At 40.1% G+C, this 24,409-nt stretch overlaps 3 protein-coding genes across 4 annotated transcripts; 2 read left to right on the top strand and 1 right to left on the bottom strand.

Moving 5' to 3' along the window:
• Window positions 1–210: 210 nt before the first annotated feature.
• Window positions 211–5,224, bottom strand: tatdn1 (TatD DNase domain containing 1). 2 transcript variants are annotated; one of them, XM_079653575.1, is made up of 12 exons: window positions 5,184–5,224; window positions 4,487–4,552; window positions 4,360–4,409; window positions 4,020–4,083; window positions 3,789–3,929; window positions 2,966–3,008; window positions 2,153–2,238; window positions 1,985–2,067; window positions 1,752–1,828; window positions 1,222–1,292; window positions 781–907; window positions 211–638 (listed from the first exon to the last, which is right to left on the bottom strand). In XM_079653575.1, exons 1-12 carry the CDS (start codon window positions 5,203–5,205, stop codon window positions 536–538), a joined length of 933 nt encoding a protein of 310 aa, XP_079509701.1. In that variant the 5' UTR covers window positions 5,206–5,224; the 3' UTR covers window positions 211–535. The 2 variants fall into 2 exon arrangements, with proteins under 2 accessions (XP_079509701.1, XP_079509702.1); XM_079653576.1 differs by having other exon boundaries at window positions 2,027–2,067.
• A 434-nt stretch (window positions 5,225–5,658) lies between these two features.
• ndufb9 (NADH:ubiquinone oxidoreductase subunit B9) lies at window positions 5,659–8,386 on the top strand. The gene is made up of 4 exons (XM_079653586.1): window positions 5,659–5,818; window positions 6,905–7,097; window positions 7,538–7,651; window positions 8,042–8,386. The coding sequence occupies exons 1-4, from the start codon at window positions 5,730–5,732 to the stop codon at window positions 8,171–8,173; spliced, it is 528 nt and encodes a 175-aa protein (XP_079509712.1). The 5' UTR covers window positions 5,659–5,729; the 3' UTR covers window positions 8,174–8,386.
• Window positions 8,387–8,733: 347 nt separating this feature from the next.
• LOC307022738 (uncharacterized protein) lies at window positions 8,734–20,356 on the top strand (the record flags this gene model as incomplete). The annotated part of the gene is made up of 5 exons (XM_079655630.1): window positions 8,734–8,795; window positions 11,268–11,422; window positions 11,610–18,207; window positions 18,290–18,834; window positions 19,014–20,356. 3 exons carry the CDS (start codon window positions 8,734–8,736, stop codon window positions 12,395–12,397), a joined length of 1,005 nt encoding a protein of 334 aa, XP_079511756.1. The 3' UTR covers window positions 12,398–18,207; window positions 18,290–18,834; window positions 19,014–20,356.
• Between the last annotated feature and the right edge of the window lie 4,053 nt (window positions 20,357–24,409).

Below are 24,409 nucleotides of genomic sequence, written 5' to 3'. Positions count from 1 at the left end.
TAAAAACATGTTCAATTTAATCTGTTGCAATGCTGTTATTTTAGTTGTATTTATTTAATTATAAAACCCTTTATAATTCCCATTTTGTGCATAGTTCTTCTAATTACAGGAACATTGAGGCTGACCTTATACTCGTGCTTGTTGTGCTTTGTGGCCAACAATGGAAACAAATAACTAAAAGAGGTACATGAAACACAAAAAAATAACCAATTGTAAACACATTCAGGGAAAACCCTTTTTTTATTTTAGACTAAGACAAGAAACTATTTGAACATTCAAAATTGGCAAAGGGAGAGTTTATCAACCATTCTTACACACACACACACACACACACACACACACACACACACACACACACACACACACACACACACACACACACACACACACACACACACACACACACACACACACACACACACACACACACACACACACACACACACACACACACACACACACACACACACACACACACACACACACACACACACACACGCAAGTCTGTCTCCTGAATGTGTCTCCTGCTCCATCCTCAGCTGGAGCTGAAGAACACTCTGATGGTGTTGTTGTAGATGGTGTTGGACAGCTCCAGAGGGTCCTCCTCCCTCGCTGCTGCCATCACCTCCAGCACTTGTCTGACAAATACAAATAGTGAAACCTCATCAGTTTACAGTTATTGCTAAAGTGATTTAAAAGCATTGATCTCTGCTCGCTTGCAAACTGGTCAATTTATTTTTATTGGAATTGTCCCTCTTTCTTCATCACAACATTACTCACATGATGTGACAGGGCTCATTCCTGTCCTTCAGACAGTGTCCTGCCTCCCATTTCTTCTTTGTGGGAAATGTAGTTTTTACGTGTTTGGAGCCTGCATGAGTGTTCTTTACGCCGCACCATGGAGCATCTGGGAGTAGGACGGTGTCAAAGCATAAATTAATGGAATAGTTTGATTACCAACCTTACAACAGCAATATGATACACTACATATCTAGAATGTTAGTTTATTTTCTATAATGCTGCAGTAAAAACACAGCATGGTGGATGTTTAAAACTGATATAAATGATGTGATGTTGCAAAACAACAATAATACTGGTTCTATTTCACTTGAGAATTTAACAGTAACATGTGGCTTTATGCTACTGTATTTAGCTTTATTTGAAGATTCAAGAATATGATTCAAATACCTTCTTTGACACAATAAACCCGCTTTATCTCACCTGTTTCTATCATGAGTCTCTCAGTGGGGATAGACTTCATGGCTTCAATATTGGCCTCTGTTTTCAAGGAACTAAAAATAAAATAAACAATAAACAGATTTCAAGTTGCACTATTGTTAATATGTATCTTCAAATAATAAAATGGTGTTTGATTTGTTTAACACAGAGGTTTTGCTGTGTAATCCACAAAGCTGAAAAGTGTTTTTATCTTCAGTATTTCATATTCAATATCAGGACTCTGTATTGTCCATGTTATTGATGAGAGTTAAAATTTTACATTGACAAAGGTTTAACAAAGAACTCTCAAAAATGCATATTGTAGGAGTTGTGCTTCCACATTAAAACATCTCCCTTCACTAGAGATTGAATTACATATTTCTCCTCCATAACAGTAAGCAGCTGCAGATTTCCCAGCTTTAAGGCAATAGTCTGCTTTGGCACTCATCAGATATTGGGTGTATTAGACCTGTGTAGCTGAGCCCAGATGAGGTTAAGGTTGTCTGATTCAGCGGAAAACAAACTCCTCTCACCATCCATTTATTCCAATGTAGAGGTCCAGGTCGATGAGGGCAGCAGCGTCCTCTGCTGTCCCGTCAAATGAGTGGACCTGAGAGGAGAGAGTACAGGTAGCTGGACCCTCATATTCCAATTGACAACTTATTCATTTCATTTTGATGATTGCATTTGTATTTATCATGATTATTGCATTTGTTTTAACATTTTAAAGCAACTGGTTTATGATAAAGATAATTAGTATCGTTACCCAAAAAGATAGCTTGATAAAAATAAAGAGCAGTGTCCTCACCACTCCTCCAACACATCTGTCCCGATTCTTCTTCATGATTTCTGTCAAAGCAAAGACAAATGGACGGTAAGGTGATTGTGTAAAGAGTCCCTCTCATGCAGCAGACCTCCTGGAGCAGAAACCCACCGATTAACTCCTGGTGGGAGTTTCTGCAGTGCAGGAACATGGGAAGCCTGCTCTCCTCTGCCAGCTCAAACTGCTTCTCAAAGTATCTGTTACACATCAAGAAGAGAGGGCTTTCTTTCAGGGCTGTACTTATTGTTATCATGTGGAGAATGGACAGTAACAATGCTTTATTTATTTCCAATTAGTGCTAAAACAGTTGAAATATGAAGGAGTTTATCACAAAAGATGAATAGACAAATGTTGATGAGTGATTCATATTGTATCAAACTAAAAGGCCAACTTGTGGAGTTCCCAGCTTCCTTGATGTGAGGATTTGCTGCATTTGAGTTGTATATCTAATTGCTTCACCTTTATATGTGTTTTTCTCTGCTGGTCGGACAAAACAACACATGTTAAGATGTCTCTGTGGTCTGGGAATTTGCAGTGGACATGTTCCTTATACTTTTTTTGACAAACAATTAAGAAACAAATAATGAATAGACAAGATGTTGAGGAAAATAACCATTAAGTGCATTTCTAAGTTTAACAAGCCTTTCTGTCCATGCTTGGAAGGCATCCGAACATCTGCAATTGTAGGAAGCACTGGATATATTTGAAACCTCCAAAATCGTTGGAATTCATTTGAAAATGTTAGTTTAATTTAAAATTGTTAGAAGGAGAAATCTTAATTTCCAAGTTTCTGATTAAACTTCTCAGTGACAAAACCCAAAACTATTGATGAGGCATCACAACAGCCAGAAAGTATACTTTAAAGGCCAAAACGGCACATGCAAAGAGTGAAACTTAATATGCAAATAAAACAAATAACCTTACTTTAGTTGAGTCTCTTTTGGGCAAAACTCCAACCTGTCAAAATCTGGAAAAAGGAAAAAAAGACAATCGGGTATCAACATATAACTAAACAAAATAAATACCTTTTGATACGACCCACACATCTTACTCCCACACTTGGGACACTAAGGCATAATATGTAAAGTTTTGCCAAAAGTGGTTTCTTAATCAAAACAATGGAAAGACAGAATGTGGTGGCATTGGGAAGTAACATGGGATCGTCATAGTTTGTCCTTTCCGTCAGCCTCCTCCTTTTAGAAATCCTTCACTATTCATCATTCAGGAAGTATTTACCAGGGGTTATTCTCAGAGTCAAGAAAACTGGTAAAAACACTGAATAAATTAGTTTCACGTAAAAAAAGATGTGTTAATCGGATGCAGTTTGGCAGAACACAGACTTATTGAAGAGGCTGCTAGCCGAGTTGCTCACATAGTTTTTGCTCACGTTCAAATGTAAAAGTGTGGCTTATAACTGGATAAAAAGTACATTCATTACAGCTTCTGGCAGACAGCCACGTCACCACCAGATAAAATGGACTAACTAACAAATGTATCTGGGTTGTGGATATCGGATAAGATATATGTCTCGTTTAGATATATTGATGCATTCATTTTACATATTATACCTTTAATAATGAATTATTAAATATAAAATATGTATTCCAATAACATGTTGACACTCATAGTAGTATAGAAAAGCAAGGAGCCATAAGTAACTAATTTATTGAGGATATAAATGTGAATCATTTCATTACTGTGTTGCATCTTATTGTGTTATATTACAAACACTGTCAGCAGCTCACACCTAGTCCACACTCTCCGATGGCCACCACCTTCCCTCTGTGTGAGGCCAGCTCCCTCAGCCCTGAGAAGTATTCCGACTCTTCGTTCTGCTCAAACTCAGAGCAGCGGGTGGGATGGCAGCCCACCGTGCAGCAGAACTCATCTGTAATAACAATGGAAAAAAAAAAAGGCTAAATACAAAGAGATATAGAAGAAGAGTCCGATTTTGCTCATTCATCATTGTTATCATCACCTCTGGTCTCCGCTAGTTTCAGGGCCTCCTTGCTGTCTTCAAGGTTTCCTCCTGTGATCATAAACTGTAACAAAGCACCAGGTTTTATAGAAATTATGAGACAAAAATATAATTTTAAAATGGCTTGTCCGTGGACCACAACAATTATTAAAATGTAGTGCAGGCATTCAAGTTTTGGTGAAAGATTATATGACAATCAATTTCATATTTGTCAAAAATATTTTAGTTTTGACTAAAGAGGTAGACAGAGAAGACGACCAGCATTCTAATCCCTGAAGAAAGGCTGCTTGTGCTGCAACAACTGTAATAGTTATGTTAAAGTGTTGATGACATGGCTTACCTTTTTGACTCCGGTTGTGACCGCTCTGTCAATGATCTGATTGAAGTCATCTGTCAAAAAAATCACAACATGTCTCAGATGTTCTGCTCTCAACAGCACACAGGTGAAAAGTGAATGAGTTGCTCACCGTCATGTTTCTGCTTCCCTCTGTAGATTCCTCTGAACATGGGATCTGTCAGGTTCACACCAATATCTGGAGAGGGAAGGTTCTTAATGTCAATCGCGTTGTTATAATTTCTTCATTGTCATTGGTAGTGTACTTAGTGAAATACAACAATGAGAGACACGGTTAAGCGGTTGAATCTAACAGGTAAAATCTAAATGTTCCACATCAACCTTCTTGACACTATCTGGATTCAATATTTAAGATTCAAATACCTTATTGTCATAGGCACATTAGCTACAGAATAGTTGTGGGCAATGCAAATCTTCAGTCCCAGCCTTCAACATTGAAACATACAATACACTTGAGAATTAAAGGGGAAAGTATGTAAAAGAGTGAAATAAAAAGGTGTAAATGACATAATGGTGCATTCTTTACTTTAATCCCAACGTAATAATAACAACTGATAAAGGTAAAAGCATCAGTAATGCAGTATAAACTGTCACCAGAGGTTAAAACAATCCATCTGAAGTTTCCACACACAGCTGCACACTTTTAGAGTGCTGTGTTGTCATTTTCAGCAGGGCTAACTCAAACTAGCATCATGCTAACTATCACATGCAGGCTTGTCTTCTTACACCATTCACTTACACACACTGACACTCAGTTATTGACCTTCCCACTGTTGTATTAATATGTTCATTAAACACAAGTCTCTCACCAATGAATTTGTGCTGAGCCATGGTTGTAAGAGCTCTCCTCCTGAAAAGAAGCACACATGCAGCTCTCAGCAGCAATCCCATGCTACATACCGTAATAACTGTAACAGGGGTTGCATTTCTGAAATAGTAAGATTTATGTAAACATCTTGATACCAGTGATACAATCTAATTTAATTGGTTTGCTTAAGTACTGTGTAGTACAAATTATTCCAGTTTTTTTCATTTTATGCTACATTATCTTTGTATTTCTACAACAGGAAATGTTGCAGTTTTGCACTCCACTACATTAGGTGCCATTATTAGTTAATTTACGGAAAAGGGTTAGGCTTATAAAATCAAATAAACATGATTTTGAGAGAAGGACTTTAACTCGAAGCGGAGTATTTCCACACTGTGGTATTACTTGTATTTATTCCAGAGCAAGAAAGTGTCAAGATAAGAAGAACTGTTGCGCATTTCCCACGAGTTTACGGTCATACAGTCCACAGAAGAAATCCCACAATCCCCCGCGTCGCTTGCTGGGAAGGTGACAGGGGACGGTAAACATGGCCTCTGCCTTTCTTACTCACCACCAAAAGGTGTTGCGGCTTTACAAGAAATCACTAAGACACCTTGAGTCGTGGAGCGACAACAGGTAAGAGGAGCTGCCTTCGTTGAAGCTCTGTGGGGGAAAATGCAACAAACAGGCAGGGCGCCGGGAGTCTGTTTGCTGTGCTGCTAAGCTAACAGCTAAGCTAACTGCTAGTCAGGTCACTCATTCCTCGTCTGGCCGTCCTCCTGCAAAATATATTCACCCTTCACCAACTAACCCACTCTGCATCAAAACAAGAATATATCCCTGAAATGTGACTGTTTATTAAAACCATGAAATATATCAAAGAGCAGTTATTAATCTGTACTTTGAAAAGGGTCGAGCTAGCAAAGGAAACCTAATAGCTTGACTCTCAGTCAAACAAATAGCTGTAACTACAAATCATAATACACAGGCCTAATATCAATACAAATATTATAGGTTAGGAATTGTATTTCAGTTCTAAATACATGACTCTTCTGTATCTTATCATTTTAAAGTAATTAATTAAGCAACCTTATTATAGTAGTAGCACATCTTTTGATAATTACAAATGTTCTCTTGTTGATAAATGTTATGTTATTTTATCATACTGCACTATATAAAGTATTAAGGCTTCTCTTTCTTAAACATATAGTAGTTCCTACATTTGCTCTATATGTAGTCAATTTACAACCTTACATATCTGTAAGAAGTTACACAATACTTAACCCTTAAAACTGACCTTTTTGTCCGAAAAACTAAATCAGACCCTAAACATACCGAACCTTTGAGGATAGTAACTATAATTTAAAGCTTAAAGATATGATTAATATTTAAGTTTTTTGATAAGGATTTCTTGTTATCTATGTGCTCAAATGCAAACACATGTTGGGTATTGTTCTGCAATATTGTTGTTGGATTAAAATACTGTTATTGTGGTCGTTAAAATTCCCTTTCCAACTGTACATTGCAGAGGAATGTAAACTAATTTGATATTCTATATGTTCACATATTGATGTTACAGTGCAAGATAATGCTGGAACCAGTGTAGAGCTTCTCTTGAGAGGAAGAAATAAACATGCATTGTGTTTTTATTTGTGTAAGGGAGAGATGCCTTTTACTGCTATATTCAAATAGAATTGTTGTGTTGATTTTTTTGTGTTTTAGACACGATTACCGGTTCCATGCCTGCGTTCTACGGGGTCGCTTCGATGAAAACATAGCAGAGAAGGACCTGGTGAAGGCCACCATGCTGCTGAAGACAGGAGAGGAGGAGTTCTGGACAAAACAGCACCCCTCCCCCTACATTTTCCCCGACTCCCCCGGAGGGACGTCCTACGAGAGATACGAGTGCTACAAGGTGAGGCCTGCGACCAGGACATCTTGTTCAATCATTTATCTTACATTACTAAGAAAATGTGTGTATGGCTCTAGAGTTATTGCCTACGTTGGGACAGGTTTATTTATAATAATTTGAGAATGTAAAACAAAAAACAAACAAAAATTAAGATGTGGGGAAAGTGTCTGTCCAATGTTACTGCCCTCTGCTGGAGATGTAAGGGGAGTGCAACTGGATTGTATCTACATCTACCTTAAACAGATCTCCAATTCTTATCAATTCAGATTTTGAAAAGACTTCGCCTATCAAGAGTGAACTTTATCTTTTGAATCCTCAAAAATAATTGTTGGCTAGTATGGAAGAATTGTATCAAATATTGGAAATTGAAAGTATAGCAGGGAAAAAACAGACAAACTTGATGTGACATGATCAAAGTGTTGATCTCTGCTTTGTCCCTGTAGGTCCCTGAGTGGGTTCTGGAACACTGGCACCCCTCAGAGAAGGCTGCGTACCCAGACTACTTCTCTAAGAGAGAGCAGTGGAAGAAACTGAGGCTGGAGAGCTGGGACAAAGAGGTGGGCTGCTCACACACAGTTAACCCTCCCCCAGGCACATTTCAGCTCACCTTCAGAAAAGAAGTGAAATCAATATTTCAGTACTTCCCACTTATTTTTCCAAAATGTGATCCCTAAAATGACCATTTGTTCATTTGATATCAAAACATTAGTTTACAAACTCTCATACAGCTCGTGTAGCATCATCCAAGTCTCTTTTATCCAGTCGATTTGTCAATACTTTAAAAACTTTGTTTCTATGGTTACCTTCCCCATTTTCCTGGGCTTCTTATAATGGCTGTTATCTGATTGGTTATGCGTCGAAAGGTCACCAACAATTGAGGTCAACGTTGAAATAATTTAAACGTTTTCACCAGTTTATAAACTTTTCTTTGCTCCTGTCTGTTCTAGATCACCCAGTTGCAGCTCGAGGCTGAAGCCGGCGGCCCCAAGACTGAAGCCCTTCCCCCCGCCCGCATAGATGGAGACCTCCCCCCTCTGTGGTGGCAGATCGTCACCCGCCCCAGGGCACAAGGCGCATAAACCCCCTCCACCTCCTCCTCCTGGGTGGAAAGCCATCATCGCCATCTGAACTGAAAGATTTGTAGTCTTCACCTTCAGGTTGCCGAGGAAACAACCTGTCTGAATTTACTCTGATCCTTCAGTAGTCAGTTTAAGGAGGTTTGTGAATGTTGGTCTTGTAGATGCATCAATTAAAACCTGTAACTGTTCCAATAAATATATATATAATGTAAATTGTATTTGTTTGTTGTGCACAAAAAGACATATTTACACACATCTCACAAGAAAGTACTCTCTCTGTATTCTGCATCTACAATGAGTTAAATGTCGAGCATGAGAAAATGAATCTACTTAAATTTGGTCAGAATATCCTTTGCATCTCCAAATATCCACACGTTAATAGATTTTCTCATCTTATTCTGCATGGACACAGCTATTTGGGTATTCTCCAGAAAACGAGTGATATACTGGTGCTTTCACTTTTCGTCTATATACAGTATGAACTTGTGGGAAGAACTATGCTAGGCTTCCTCTGTGGTCATCAACTTTTCAGAAAATAGAGTTTCCAGCCTCTTCAATATATGGATTGTGGAGACATTACCTTGGACTTCAACAGTTTCGACATATTCAAACGTTTTGCCAGGTGTGCTGTGATTGGCTGTGGGGAATATGAGTGACGCAGCCGATTGGTTTAGCTGGGGTAGGTTGCGCCTTCGCTTTATTGAGAAAAGGGGCGAGTGAGTGAGGGAGAATTGTGAATGAGAGCATGGGAACCAGTCTTCCTGAAAGAACTTGTGCTGAGCTTCATTTTGTATTATAATTATCAATGCTTTAATATCAATGTTGCACTTTGTAAAGGTGGGGGTCATTTAAATTACTTGATATATTGCTGGGTAGCTTAACCTATAATACTTCATAGATTTATATTATGTATTATAAATCAAAACCTGCAAAGTAGCCAGTAACTACATTTTGTGGAGTAAAAATGGTACTTAAGTACAGTACTTGAGTAAATGAACTTAGTAACTTTCCACCACTTCTATATTCTGACATTTTACTAATTGCCAACATTGAAAACACTCAAAGAACATCTTGCTTGTTTTGCAGATTCATACGATATCTGTCCTTTTCAAATATTAGGCCACTTGCCTTCAAGAATGTTTTCATAGCAGTACTTGCTTTCAACTGTATAACAACACAATGGCAATGCATCTTTTGCCAGTAACCCCAAATGTGACATGTTGACTGTGAGTGTAAGAACTGGCAATGAAGCCAATGAGGCAAAACATGACACCTGTAACTCAGCATGTCCCAGGATCCCAGCGCTGAATGGACCTCAATCACAAAGCAGTGTGTTTAGCTCTCACTGGGTGTGACATCATATCCTGAAAATCCTCGGGAATGGCAGCCATTGGCCTGTTGGGAGGTCATAGATTGCATATAACAGGATAAGAGTGGTGTGACCACAAGTTACAGTAGCTTACATAACACAGCAAATGAAAAAGTTTTTTTTAATTTTTAATTTTACACTATTTTTCATCAGGAATGTCTAGCTTAAGAAAATAACAAAAACAAACATGCTACATCTGTATAACAAAACACGGATATAACAAGTATACAAGCTCGAAAACTGCATACGACGATTAGTCATCCATTTGATCGTCAGTTCAATCCAAATCTTAAAAATAATAATAATAAAGGGCTTCCATATATTCTGAAGAGCCTGAATATGTAAGATATGTAAGATGTTCTCTTTAATCCTATAAAATTAACCATTGTGTTTCTCTACCGTCCACCAGGCGCCTTGGGGGACTTCTTGGAGGAGTTAGATAATCTCCTCTCACACATCCCTGAAACTGGCCCTCCCGCTCTACTTCTCGGAGACTTCAACCTCCAGACAGGGAAGATACACGAACTAACATCTCTGTTAACCACCTTTGCTTTCGAACTGTCTCCATCCCCACCAACTCATAACGCTGGCGATGTCCTTGATCTCATATTCTCAAGGAACTGCACTACTTCTAACCTCTCTGTAAACCCGCTTCACACATCCGATCACTTCTTCATTTCATTCTCTCTACCCCTTTCCAAACATAACAAACTAATCTCTTCTAATTCTGCACCTGTCCGCCGCAACCTTCGTTCCCTCTCCCCCTCTACCTTTGCCTCATCGGTGCTCTCAGCCCTCCCTTCCTCTGATTCGTTCCAACTCCTGCCTCCAAACTCTACTGCAGAAACTCTCCTCTCTACTCTCTCATCCTCTCTGGACTCTCTCTGTCCTCTCACATCTCGGCCGGCTCGTCAGTCCCCTCCTGCTCCCTGGCTAAATGACGCCCTGCGTGCTAATAGAACCATCCTTCGGGCAGCAGAGCGGAAATGGTGGAAATCCAAACACCATGACGACCTCCTAACCTATCAGGCTCTCCTCTCCTCTTTCTCTGCTTCCATCTCTCAGGCAAAAAGCACTTTCTTTCAAGATAAGATCCAATCTTCCTATTCCAATCCCAAAAAACTATTTTCTATCTTCTCCATCCTCTTGGACCCCCCCAAAGCCCCTCCCCCTCCTCCCTTCTGTCAAGCGACTTTGTTAACCACTTTGAAAAAAAGGTTGATGATATTCGCTCTTCTTTTTCTGACTCACCTTTACTCACCGCTGGGTCACCAGACCCACCTTTCACCCACACACTGACCTCCTTCTCCCCTCTCTCTCCAAGTGAGGTTCTTACCCTCATTACCTCTGCCCGTCCTACCACCTGTCCTCTGGACCCTATCCCCTCAAACCTCCTTCAGACTATCGCTCCTGATATTCTACCGTTTCTCACCCATTTCATCAATACTTCTCTAACTTCTGGTCACTTTCCAAACAGTCTCAAGGAGGCAAGAGTAAACCCTCTCCTAAAGAAACCCATTCTCAACCCGTCTGATGTTATAAACTACAGGCCTGTCTCTCTCCTCCCGTTCCTGTCTAAAACACTTGAACGCGCTGTCTTTAAACAACTCTCCTGTTATCTCCATCAGAACAACCTTCTGGATCCGCACCAGTCTGGTTTCAAGGCAGGTCACTCAACAGAAACTGCTCTCCTTGCTGTCTCTGAGGAACTGCACACTGCTAAAGCAGCATCCCTCTCCTCTGTCATCATCCTTCTGGACCTGTCTGCTGCATTCAACACGGTGAACCATCAGATCCTGCTTCGCATTCTCCAAGAACTTGGAGTTTCAGGCACTGCACTTTCCCTCCTCAGCTCATACCTCAAAGACCGCACCTACAGGGTAACTTGGAGAGGGTCCAAGTCCGACCCTTGTCAATTAACTACAGGGGTCCCTCAGGGCTCTGTTCTTGGTCCCCTCCTCTTCTCCTTGTACACAAACTCGCTCGTGTCTGTCATTAGCCCGCATGGTTTTTCATACCACTGCTACGCTGACGACACCCAACTAATTCTGTCCTTTCCCCGCTCAGAGACCCAGGTCGTCGCACGCATCTCTGCTTGTCTAACTGACATCTCTCAGTGGACGTCTGCTCATCACCTCAAGCTCAACCTTGACAAGACTGAACTGCTTTTCCTTCCGGGAAAAGATTGTCCCACTCTTGACCTAATAATCAACATCGGCACCTCTGTTGTTTCCCCGACTCAGACTGTAAGGAATCTGGGTCTGATACTAGATAACAAACTGTCCTTCACTGCAAACATTGCTGCTACAACCCGCTGCTGCAGATACACGCTTTACAACATCAGGAGGATACGTCCCCAGCTGACCAAGAAATCAGCGCAGGTTCTGGTCCAGGCTCTCGTCATCTCACGCCTAGACTACTGCAACTCCCTCCTGGCTGGTCTACCTGCATGTGCCATCCGACCTCTGGTCTTCAACCTTCCAAAATTCTCCCACACCACGCCGCTCCTCCGCTCCCTTCACTGGCTTCCAGTAACTGCTAGAATCCACTTCAAGACACTGGTACTTGCGTACCATGCTGCGAATGGATCTGGCCCTTACTACATCCAGGACATGGTTAAACCGTACACCCCAGAACGTGCACTCCGCTCTGCATCAGCCAAACAGCTCGCTGCACCCGCACTGCGAGGGGGACCCAAGTTCCCGTCAGCAAAAACACGTGGGTTTGCTATCCTGGCTCCAAAAGGGTGGAATGAGCTCCCCATTGAAATCAGGACAGCAGAAAGCTTACACATCTTCCGGCAACGACTGAAAACTCATCTCTTTAGACTCCACTTTGAGCGATTGAATTACTAACAAAGCACTTATATACTAATAAAGGGCTGGCTTTTCCAGTTGAGTAGCACTTGAAATGTTTGGCTCTATGAAACCTGATGTACTTATATGATTCTGTTTTCTTCAAGGTTGTATCTTCCTGGTCGAATGCACTTATTGTAAGTCGCTTTGGATAAAAGCGTCAGCTAAATGCAATGTAATGTAATGTAATAAACATATCAAATATGTGATTTTAAAATTTCAAAAAACGCAAGTCTTTAGCCGAAGCACTGACTGGATTTCAGGTTAAGGACATGTGGCAATTCATGGTGACACACTTTTGGAAGATCCACAGTCTCTTGTCTAATTCAGAATTTTAGGGCCTCACATTATCTTCTTCGGAACCTGTGGCATATTTGAATAGCTGCATTTTTACACATCCAGCAGATAAAAGAGCAACATTATATTCCAACTCTAGGTGTCGGCCTGATGAGAAGTAGTCTAATATTCACTCTGCACTTAACTAACCTCCCAGATTTAGCAGTATTATTATTATTATTATAAGGTTTGATTTGTTAAAACGATTTATAAAAAAAATGTATAGTAGTTATAAGCAAACATAAGAAGGCACCATAAGGGTTGAATATAAATGACGATATAGGAAACGTAAAATGTGTCTACATATGAGGAGTCCCAATTGTTATAATCAAACATATAAAATGGAACCATTAAAAGGTTTACGCAATGTTATTTAAAACAACATTGTATTGGTATAAAACCATTACAAAATGTTTTATATAACACTTATGCTTAACAGGAGATGAACCTAACAATTACTTGCTGTATGTAAAGAATCAACCATTATCCTCTGCACGTGTTAATTACATTTAACTTTTGAACATTTCTGCCAAGCTATTTATTTTTCGACAGTAACATTGTAGATATATATTTATTTATAAATAGTCTTTTTTTATATATTCACCCAGGTGAAAGTGAACTGAAAAGTGAAAAAAACTTAAGTGCCTAAAACCTGCATTCTTTCTAATGGCCAGCAGGAGCAGACTTCACTGGTTGTTCCAACACATTTAGACTGTATAGAAGTCTATGAGAAAATGACCGAATTTTTCCTTTGTCCAGTAATGGTGTTTTTCCCCTTACAACTGTAACATGAAAGTTAATTGTATGCCAAACGTAAGGCTTCAAAGCATTAGTCCAAAAGAACAAGCGCATATGTCACAGTGACACTAAGGCAAAGCATTTGAATGTATGTTGTGAAGTACTCGGCACATACGTATTCGTATATGAAGATGTTGACCAAACCAAACCACTCAACGGTGATATTGCTAAATGCCATTTCAAATAAATAGTAATTGATATCAAAAAGTACTTTGTTTGCAGAAATAGAACTCTTGGATTGGTCAAAGAGAAAAATAAACTGTGTATCTGTTTTTAATTTTTAAATGTGATTAAACATCTATTATTTCTGTTCAGTGTAGACAAAAGGACAGAAATACAGACTGAATTTAGTTGAAGGAGTTGGTGAATAATGTGCCTCCAGTTCCCAAACTGCGTCGATAATGTCCTCGGTCGGCTAGTTTGACTCTTATTCCATAGTGCCATTACCTCTTAGTGTCTTTTCTGAACATACTAGAGTGTGTGTCCATAATGGGCTGAATGGAGGTTCAAGGCCGTGGAAGTCATCTAATGGGTTTATATTTACCATCCTGCCCCTCGAAGCTGCTCTGTTTGTTCCATTAGAAAAACAGAAAACAACAGAAAGTTAAGTCTATGTCGTGATTATAAAAGAGGCTTGATATCAAGCCAACAAAACTTCAGTTCTTCTCAAGTTTTAGCTTTGTACCAAAAGTGTACGTATTGCACATTTATTTAACACAACAAAAGAAATATGAGCACTAAGATATGTTCCAAGCATTTTTTCAGAATAACCTTGAAAAAAAGACAAAAACATTTATTTTCTTACTTATGCTGCATTCACACCGGACGCGATGCATTTTCACAAAGGGCCACTCTGGGAAATTGGAATCACATTAAGGGCCGGACATATGCTTTACTGACATGCCTTTTTTATTCAATAAACAACATAAAAAAATATCTTTCAATGTATTGTTGTATGTACTACTAGCCTTCCCATATATATTTAAACACAGTGCTTGGCAATCATAGCATTTAGTAAAGCAAAAATAATGCTTTCTGGCTAGCATACAGCCAACTCAGAGCCTGTTGCACAGGCCTGAATATGACAACAATATGAAAATGTTGTTGTGTTGAATAATAAACAAACACAAATCAACCTGATATAAAAGGACAAATATTGAATGTTGTCCCACATTTCAACAGATATAACAAGCCTTGATACAACAATTAAATGGTTGTGTGGAAAATTGTATAAAAGTAAAACACATCTCAACATGTTGTCCCTTGCAGTCTGTCCCATTGGCATAAAATTAGCTGCACATAAAACCCCCAACATTTACATACTAACCTCACTGTCAAGCAAAACACACATTTAACCTAATTCACAGACCAGTACCATATGTACATTTATATAAATATATATAGCCTTTTCACATTCGTTGGTCAACATAAAGCCCAAACTATGTCGACAAAAAACAAAATTTCTAAGCATCATAGCATATAGGCAAGCAAAACAATGCGTTCTGAATACATTTGAACTGGTAGGCAGCCAACTCAGAGCAACCTCTTTCACAGGCCTGAATAGGACTATTTAAAAAAAGGTTCTTTGGGACATTAAATAAAAAGGTATGGCCTGATGTAAAAGCTAAATAATGAATAGTGAATGTTCTTGCCCACATTCTACAACTCTCAAAAGGCTTGTTTTAAAGTCCTGAATATGGTTGTATGGGACAATAAATAGTAAGCAAAAAAGTAACAGTAACAGATCTTTGATCATATTGTTAACACGTCCCATATAAACTGTAGCCTCCTGATTTGCAACCAGGTGCACATAAATGTCAACAGACGTACAAATAAACTTTTCAGTCAAGGAAAACTCACATGCAGCTAACTTCCCAGATTTGACACATCAATATTGGCATGCTATTTTAAGCCACCAGACACCTGACATATTTTCTTTGATGCAAGTTCATCTATTATTGGCTGAAAGTCCTGAGCTGTAGCCACTTTCAGAATGGAGCCAAGGTGTTTGTGAGTCGGGATCTGTGAGAAGACTTGTTGATCTTCATCAGAGAGAACATCTGCTCACACAAATGTGCTCCCGACCATGCTCAGGACACGGGCACACTGAAGGCGGAGCTGTGGCATTATGCTTGGGATGAATGTAGCAAACTCACCTGCCCCAACAGAGTCAAACTTTGCCTTTAGTGGCCCATTGCATTGTAGTTCTATTAGTTCTAACTGTAAGTTATCTGGGGCGCTTTCCACATCAATAGAAAATGGATTTGTAAAAAGGTCAAACCTGAATTTCTTGGTCTCAAATTCGGAAAATCGCTTTTCGAATTCGGCTTTGAGTCTTTTCAGTTTTTCTGCGCATCTCTCATTCGGGAAAGCAGTGTTGAGGTTGTCTGCAACATACTGACAGGTCGGGAAGTGAACATAGTTTCCTTGCTGCATTTGGTTCTCCCACAAGCGCAGTTTTGTCCGAAAGGCTTTCACTGCATCAAGCATGTCCGTGATCAGCTGTTTGCGTCCCTGCAGTTTCACATTCAGTGCGTTGAGATGGTGCGTTATGTCACACATAAAAGCCAAGTCATGTATCCACTTTTCATCGGCCAGCTCGGGGACAGCTTTCCCCTTCATAGCCATGAAACTAGCAATATCCTCGCGCACCTCATAAAATCTGTGCAACACCTTGCCACGGCTTAACCAACGTACTTCGAATTTCTCTCCTCCAAAAGTGCCCTGAACTGGCGGTGGTTCAAGCCCCGTGCTTGGATGAAATTCCCAGTTTTCGTAACCACTGTCATGACATGTTCCATACCAAGCACTTTTCCACACGGGGCCTCCTGATGAATAATGTAGTGGTAAGCAGTCAGCTCTCCTCCCGTCTCCTTCATCTTCTCTCGCACCTTTGCTACCAGTCCACTCCTTTGCCCACGTACTTTCATCCACAGCAATTGAGTAGTTTACAAATTATTTTTGCTTTATCTTTGAGCTGTGATTGCAAATCGTCAGAAAGTTCATCCACACGGCTGGCTATGGTATTTCTGGTCAGACTGACATTGGCAAAGTTTTGTTTATTTGCGGGGCATACAATGTCACAAACTTTAAGCATACAGTTTTTTAGAAAGTCCCCCTCGGTGAATGGCTTCCCTGATTTAGCGATTTCCTCTGCTATGATGAAACCTGCCTTTACAGCTCCATCTGTTAAAGATTTGGCCCTATGAAACATATTTTGCTGTTGTTGCCTGCGTTTTTTGAGCTCCATGACTTTCTGAAGCCTCTGTTCCCTGTCCATGGTGGCATATTGCTGCTGGTGGGCCGTCTCAAAATGACGACGCAAATTATATTCTTTGAACACGGCTTTTGTCTCATTGCAAATAAGACACACAGGCCTCTCTTTATACTCAGTAAATAAGTATTCTATCTCCCACCTCTCTTGAAATAGCCTTCCTTCAACATCAATCTTCCTTTTTTTTTTTTCTCTCTGTGTTACTAGCTGACAGGTGCGGGCTAGTTGACATTCGCAGACCGTTAATGCTTCTTTGTTGGCCGCTACGTAGGCTCCGCTGTAAGACACGCAATTGGCCATTGCAATTGAGAGCATTCGGCCTGCGGCAATCAGGTACCACCAACAACGTCTTTTGCGTAGCTTACGGCGTAGGCTCTTCGTGCGCCAGAACAGAATCATACATTTAAGCGGGCCACATTGTATTGGTGATATAAATTGATATGCGGGCCTGATCCAAATTGTAGACGGGCCTGATTCGGCCCGCGGGCCTTGAGTTTGACACATGTGCTCTAAACGCTCTAGTTTCACCGCGGCTGTCAGCTGTGTTTACTTGCATCATTCAAACAAGACGCGCTGGCTCGGGAGCTACAACTACAACGAAATTAACATATTTCCCCTTGTAATACACGTTTCTGAATGATGCCGAAGTAACAACATACTGATACCGGTTAGTACATTTGCGTCCACCGCTTCATGCTCGCCGTCGGAGCGAATTCTGTCTGTCCGCGCCGCCCCCCAAAAATCGCATCGCGTCCGGTGTGAACGCAGCATTAGCCCTAACCAGCGCCGTATAGACTGAGAGTTATGTCATCTCCGTTCACTCCAATGGACCACTTTTTTACAGCAATGGCGGATCGTGGAGCCTCTCAATCGTTCCCCGGAAGTTAGCGCCAAGGCTAGCAGAGCTGTAGAGTTGCAGCATAATAGACCGTTCGTGACGGACTTTTAAAGGTAAGAAGAAGTTTAAAGATTTATATTGCGGATATTATCAGTACATCTGATTCAAATTAACATGTGTATTAAAGGATGTCAGTGGATTATCCCTAAATTAGTAGATTTAGGGAACGTTTACAGATAACAGATAAAGCTAGGATTCCGGATCAAGTTAGCAACACACGTTGAACAGCCTTTTAATTGTAAATTCCGTTCTCTTAATGTCATTTCGTCCAACGTTGTTGAATTAGAGGAGAGGGTCTTCTAAAAGGGATTGTATGCGGGGGTGGAGGGAGTTAAATATTAGATAAATATAACTTTGGTGCGTGTAAGAGTGAGTGTTTTTAGCAGAGCCATATTGTGTCCTTGTGATTATGTTGATTATTACCTGTCTGTATAATGTTGCAGCTCAGCTGATTTTGGATTGATGGCAAAGGGAGAGGGACTTAAGTGAGAGTGAAAACACAAGGTAAGTTTAATACTACTGTTTTATATAAGTAAGCATACTAAACATGTATTCTATCACTGTATTATATAAGTAATCTTGTTAGTAACCTACTGTATGGCAGGTGGAGGGGCAGTGATGTTACAGGTGGAGGAGCAAAACTGCAAGACTGCAAACTCACAAGACAGAGAAATCAAAGTTTGTTCTCCAGAGAAGAGGTTGATTTCACTTCATTTATTTCATATTTTCTAAAGATGTGGAAATGGCAACAAAAAAAAACTTGAGAGCTGCAACCAAGACAACTGTAACAACATGAGTAGAGAGCCACCAAGGTTTTTCAAGTCCATCTCTTACTCCATTTTGCCAACCCAAATGTCCAGGTACATGACGGGACACCTTGCTTGTTTTTGTTGTTTGCGCTCCTCTGGCTGGGTGCAGGCAGTAGGAGGGCAGTGATGTTGGCAGGTGGAGGGGCATTGATGTTAGCTGTTACACACCAACTTAACACATTGCATCCTTCTTTGCAGTGTCCTTAATCCTGGAAGGTGAATCTGCAATTCCTGCAGAGTTTTGTAACCCGTTGGTCCGCACGCAAAGCACATTTTTAAAGCCTTCTTAATTGTCTCATTGCTCCATTTCATCCCCTTTGTGGTGAGTCTGCCTAATGCCTTAGGTTGGTCTTTTTAAAACGTTTTCTTATATTTGTTGTCCCTAATTTTCAATGTTTTCTTGAGAGCTGCATTTTCCTTCCTAATTTTTCTTAGTGCAGACTTTGCTTTTTTGGGGATTCCTTCTTGGCTCTTTAATTTTCTCTTTAATTCTTTTAATAGATCTGTTTGACTGGCTCCTGGTTCCCTCGTATGCTGACTGGCTGCTGGTTCCCTCGTATGCTGACTGGCTGCTGGTTCCCTCGTATGCTGACTGGCTGCTGGTTCCCTCGTATGCTGACTGGCTGCTGGTTCCCTCGTATACTGACTGGCTGCTGGTTCCCTCGTATGCTGACTGGCTGCTGGTTCCCTCGTATGCTGACTGGCTGCTGGTTCCCTCGTATACTGACTGGCTGCTGGTTCCCTCGTATGCTGACTGGCTGCTGGTTCCCTCGTATGCTGACTGGCTGCTGGTTCCCTTGTATACTGACTGGCTGCTGGTTCCCTCGTATGCTGACTGGCTGCTGGTTCCCTCGTATGCTGACTGGCTGCTGGTTCCCTTGTATGCTGACTGGCTGCTGGTTCCCTCGTATGCTGACTGGCTGCTGGCTGAGTGGGTGGTGTCCACCCTCCCTGTCTCTCCTCACTAGCCATGTCCTCTCTTTCTTCACCCTCACTTTCCTTTCTCTCAGTCTCCTCATCCCTTCTTCCCTCAATCTTTGAGACTAATGTAAGTAGAAGACATGGCACTGTAGATTTTCGAACATTTAAAATATTATACCACTTAAAAATAAGAAATATGACTTTTGTTACTAAGAGTTCATACTTATTATACCTGTGTCACCTTTCACACTATAGCTGTGATCATGAGCAATGGGCTTTGTAGATACAGGTCCCGGGGTGAATCGTGGTGCAGGGGCCCTTCTCTTTTTGACCACAGGGCGATGCACGAAGATGGTGGGTATAGCCTCTGCTCTCAGCCTAGTCTTGCCCTTTTTTGTCTTGACAAACTGGTCTGCATCAAAATGTGCCTGCGGAGTGACTTGAGGTTACTTCACACACAGAACAACTCAGTTTTGTCTGCCCACATACATCTTCCATAGTGGTTGAATACACAGTATTAGGAAACACTTTATACTTACTGGACATGTTATACTCATTACATACTGTATATCAAATATGACCAAGAATGTGAGACAACTTTATAGAAATTCATATCACATCTGTTACTCATGCCATTTGTCATACTTTGTTAAACTCACAAATAATAAAGTTCCATAACTTCAGTTGGGAACAAAGACCACACCTTATCTCCCCAAAGCAATTTCCCATCCAATAGGTGTGCTATATAGGTGTGTATAACCCTTTCTCCTGTCTGTTACTCCCTCTTTCAGCACAAGAACCAGAGGGGGATTCAATGGAGCCTGAATACCTGCACTGAGACCCTCACCCTGCACCCTGAGTCTCAACTCTGTGTTTTTCAAGCCTTTCCCTGTTTTTTTGTATTAAACAAAACATTAAGCTTTCCCAATGGTGTGGTTTTCGTTTTGTGAAAAAGTGCAAATGCAGTGTTTGTATATAATATCCTCACATATTTTTTTGCTGTTGGTCGTGAAATTGCTCCTGCTGACTTGAGCAAGCCATTTTTTTTCCTCCGCTCTGTGTCAGTGGGGAAGCCGTACATTCGTACTCCTTTCTCGGAGCGATTTGAGCATCCCCAGGCAGCACAGCAAACCATGGTGGCGACTAGGAGGCAGCACAGCAAACCAGGACAACACGGAGGAAAAGGCACAGACAAACTGCATGATATGCTATTCAATGTTTATTGAATTCCATGTATTTGCAATGGATGTTCCTAAAACAACACATTTAACATCATCATCATGCTGCTGCTGCTGCTGCTGCTGCTAGTCCTTTGATAGTCACCTGTCGGTATCCTGTCCTTTCTGAAAGCCATAAAGATGACATTAGTAATTTAGATAACTTGTGTCCTCAATTACCAGGGGATTACTGAAACTACCATGAATTTAAGAAAATGGTAGAAATTAATTTAATCTGAATTTTGAAGCATTCCTTTAGATCCCCTCCCTCTAAATATATCAAACATTAGAAAGTGATGCTCCTGACTACCATACAAGTTTAAGAAGATAATATTGGTTTTAAAGAATTCAAAGCTATAAACAGCAACAGGCTCTTTAACCAAGGCACTGTTAGCCTAACATGTAAACTAGTTGTTCACACTAATCCTAATATTATCACTTAATATTAGCAAATTCTATTTTATTTTTTAAAACATATTGATGTAAATACATACACATATCAATTTGTTTTATAAATATTGCAAATCAAAACCTTTATTCACTAATAATTACCAAAAATCGTAGTTCTATCTCCTGTTATCAATGCATTCACATTGCCTGCCATGAACTTCCGGGGAACGATCCTCGTCTGCATGAACCACGTAACGATAACCGTTTTTGGACTTCCGCTGTCGTAACTCTTCTATCTATACGGCGCTGGCCCTAACCAAAGGTTTCTTGACGGATATACAATGGAGAGATAGTAGCTAGTTGAGATTAAACCTTCCAACCCTGTCTCTTACAAAATGATATTCCATACAATGAAACTGCATTCTCAAATACAATTTAAAGAAACATGTTTTCTCTCAGATTAAGTTGGCAGATTTTGCTGTGTAACTGATGTTGTTAATAAAAAAAATAACAGAATAACAAAGCTACTTAGTTCTCTTTTGACAAAAGATAATGGTTTGGCTTTAAGTATGTTTGTTATGTTATCAAAGTCGTAAAATAAAAAAATTGTTGACCTTTGGTTTGACATTGAACACGAACGGAATTGTCCTCGGTGAAAGTGCCATGTTTTTTTGACACATCCATCCATCCACATTTTCTCTATACACAGATTTCTACGGACTATGATGAGAAACACAGTATAGAATATATCAGAAAAATAATTTATAATGAAACTTAAATGACAATGCTATTTTGTTGCAAGAGTATGTAATGTGTAGAACTGGCTGAACCTTGAAGACAGGGAGGCAAAAGTGGATGTAGAATATGGGTATTCATTAGGGATGTAACGGTTCACAAACATTTCGGTTCGGTATGTACCTTGGTTTTTAGGTCACGGTTCAGTTCGGTACGTTTTCGGTACAGCAGAAAAAATTATCACAAAACATAAAATATATATATATATTTTTTTATTATTATTAAACTGTGAATAATGTATTCACTCAAATAAATACAAAATATAATAAAATAAACATTAAAGTGCAGCATTTCGATGAACGGAAATAATCTGTATTTGAACTTTACTGTACTAGTACTCACAAAGCAAACTATTAGTTTTGGGTTTTTAATTATTATTAAACTGTGAATATTCACTCAAATAAATACAAAATATAATAAAATAAACATTAAGGTGCAGCATTTCGACGAACTGAAATAATCTATATTTGAACTGTACTGTAGCCTACTAGTACCTAAGCAGCCAGTTTGACATTATGACTTGCTTGTCATTGTATTTTCATGTTTTTTTAAAGAAAAATTAACTTGCCCTCATTGCTTGCCGAAAGGGCAGATCTGCTGGCACTAACAATGTCTCCTGCTGTGGAGAACACCCTCTCGCTAGGGACAGAGGTAGCAGATACAGCCAGGTAGCGCTTTGCTAACATGGCAACATAAGGATATTTGGCGTTTGTAATAGCTTTGGCTCGGTCTGAACTTTTTGCGAGTGGTGGAGGCTTAAATGCTAGTGGGAGTTGGATATGCACTTCAGTCTTTTTTCTTTTGGTACCGGTGATATTCAGGTTCGGGTGATGCCTTTTCAAATGAGTGTGCAAGTTTGATGTATTGCCAGCCGCGTAACCAATTTTAGTTGAACAATGCCGACAAACAGCTTTGGTTCGGTACACCTGTCTTTGTCCGTCATCCTTGTACGTAACTGCGAAACCAAAATGTTCCCAAACCGGAGACTTCAATGATGCTGGAGGATTTTCAAGCTCAACTTTATCTGCGTTCGCCATTTCGACAGTTCCTCAAATTACTGACTACATTTGAACGCATCCCTGCTCTCATAGTATGCCTCTCGTCCAATGAAATGACTTGCTCGCTCTATGACGCGTTGAACCCAATGTGAGCAAATTACTCTGAATGCTGCGACGCAGCACCTGAGATTACTTCCAAAAAGTTGTTCACGTTCTCAATTTTTTACGTTTAATGTTATATTCGTTCGGTACACTTCGGTACATATGTGTACAGAACCGAAGGGCCCGTACCGAATAATTTCGGTACGAGTACGTGTACCGTTACACCCCTAGTATTCATACAAAGGAATAACCATGTGTTATAAAATGGTTGGAGGTGGTCCTTTAAATTAATTAAAATAGCCTGAAATGATGTTAGTGAATAGAGAGGCGAAGTCCCTCCCCTTCCGGGAGCCTCCATGGGACCCCGGAAGCGGAAAATTATACATTGAATTCAATGGAGAGAGAAAACGTATCTTTTGATCCCGTTTGAATTGTGCCACGAATGACACATATGATGTTTGTCAATTTAAAAGAACATTTTGCAAGTCAAAAAAATTAAAATGTGTCGTAAAACTGTGAAGTAACACATTTTTTTGTGTTAAGCCGCTCAGTGAACTACATGTCTCTGGTCCCGCACAATACGCGTCACCAACACAAAGATGACCGTCACATTGGCACATTTCACCTCATTCTTTCAGAATGAGAATAAAAGTATAAAACGAGGTGAAAATCACTACAAGTCTGGGCACGTTGAGAGCTGTACATACACGAAAGGGGAGTTAGTCGGTTCTGTAAGAGCCAGCATGCGGGACCGGCTTTACAAGGTTTCGGTGAGTAATATGAGTGCAATGTTTAAGGTTAATGTCAGTCAATAAGGAGGAGAATGAAAAAAAAGATGATGAACCACAGACCCGGCATATAATGACTGCAGTGTGCAGGGCTGTTTTAATTTATGTTACTGTTATCAATAGCATTAGTTGACTGAGAAAACCGTCAAGAAAAAAAGTTTAGCGATATTACGAGTCGACTAGCATAATATGAACCACGGCTGTGATTGACAACCTGGACAGCCAGTCAGAAGCTAGAATGCCAACCTAGAGAGCCAATCAGAACCTAGAACGGGTGTACTGTATACGGGTGTGTATGCTGTGGATAACATTAGTGTTCACAAGAACAAGGTACACTCCCGTGTTTTGTTTTATTTGCTCTTCAGATTGAAGCGGCCAGTTTTATATCGACTATATGTGTGATCTCCTTTTTACATCTCGTTGTGTAATTTGAGTTTATTTGCTGTGTGTAGATTCAAGGATTTTGGTTATCTTGTCAATTTGTTTGGTTATCTAGGCACAGCTGTGTGTGACTCCCTCTGGTACACTGGTATGTTTTCCTAATGTAGAGAGCATTGATTAATTCATAAACTACACACTGAGTCTAGACCCTGACCAAATCCTTTTTTGTTGATCAAATGTTTTTCAAAAATGTAATACACATTTAAAAAAATACAATGTACAATCACAACCAATACAACACAAAT

Source organism: Notothenia rossii (genome assembly GCF_949606895.1).
Source record: "Notothenia rossii genome assembly, chromosome: 10".
NCBI classification, from domain to species: Eukaryota; Metazoa; Chordata; class Actinopteri; order Perciformes; family Nototheniidae; genus Notothenia; species Notothenia rossii.
Note: the sequence above shows the minus strand (reverse complement) of the source record. Positions and strands in the feature narration are given on the sequence as shown.

Excerpts from the sequence above, each read along its gene's own strand:
- ndufb9 (XM_079653586.1), top strand. The coding sequence starts at position 5,730 with ATGGCCTCTGCCTTTCTTACTCACCACCAAAAGGTGTTGCGGCTTTAC. Across the intron at positions 5,819-6,904 it reads GAGTCGTGGAGCGACAACAG|ACACGATTACCGGTTCCATG; the intron begins GTAAGAGGAGCT and ends TTTGTGTTTTAG. Across the intron at positions 7,652-8,041 it reads TGGAGAGCTGGGACAAAGAG|ATCACCCAGTTGCAGCTCGA; the intron begins GTGGGCTGCTCA and ends TGTCTGTTCTAG.
- tatdn1 (XM_079653575.1), bottom strand. The coding sequence starts at position 5,205 with ATGGCTCAGCACAAATTCATTG. Across the intron at positions 3,009-3,788 it reads CATCGGAGAGTGTGGACTAG|ATTTTGACAGGTTGGAGTTT; the intron begins GTGTGAGCTGCT and ends TCCTTTTTCCAG. Across the intron at positions 2,068-2,152 it reads CTCCCACCAGGAGTTAATCG|AAATCATGAAGAAGAATCGG; the intron begins GTGGGTTTCTGC and ends TTGCTTTGACAG.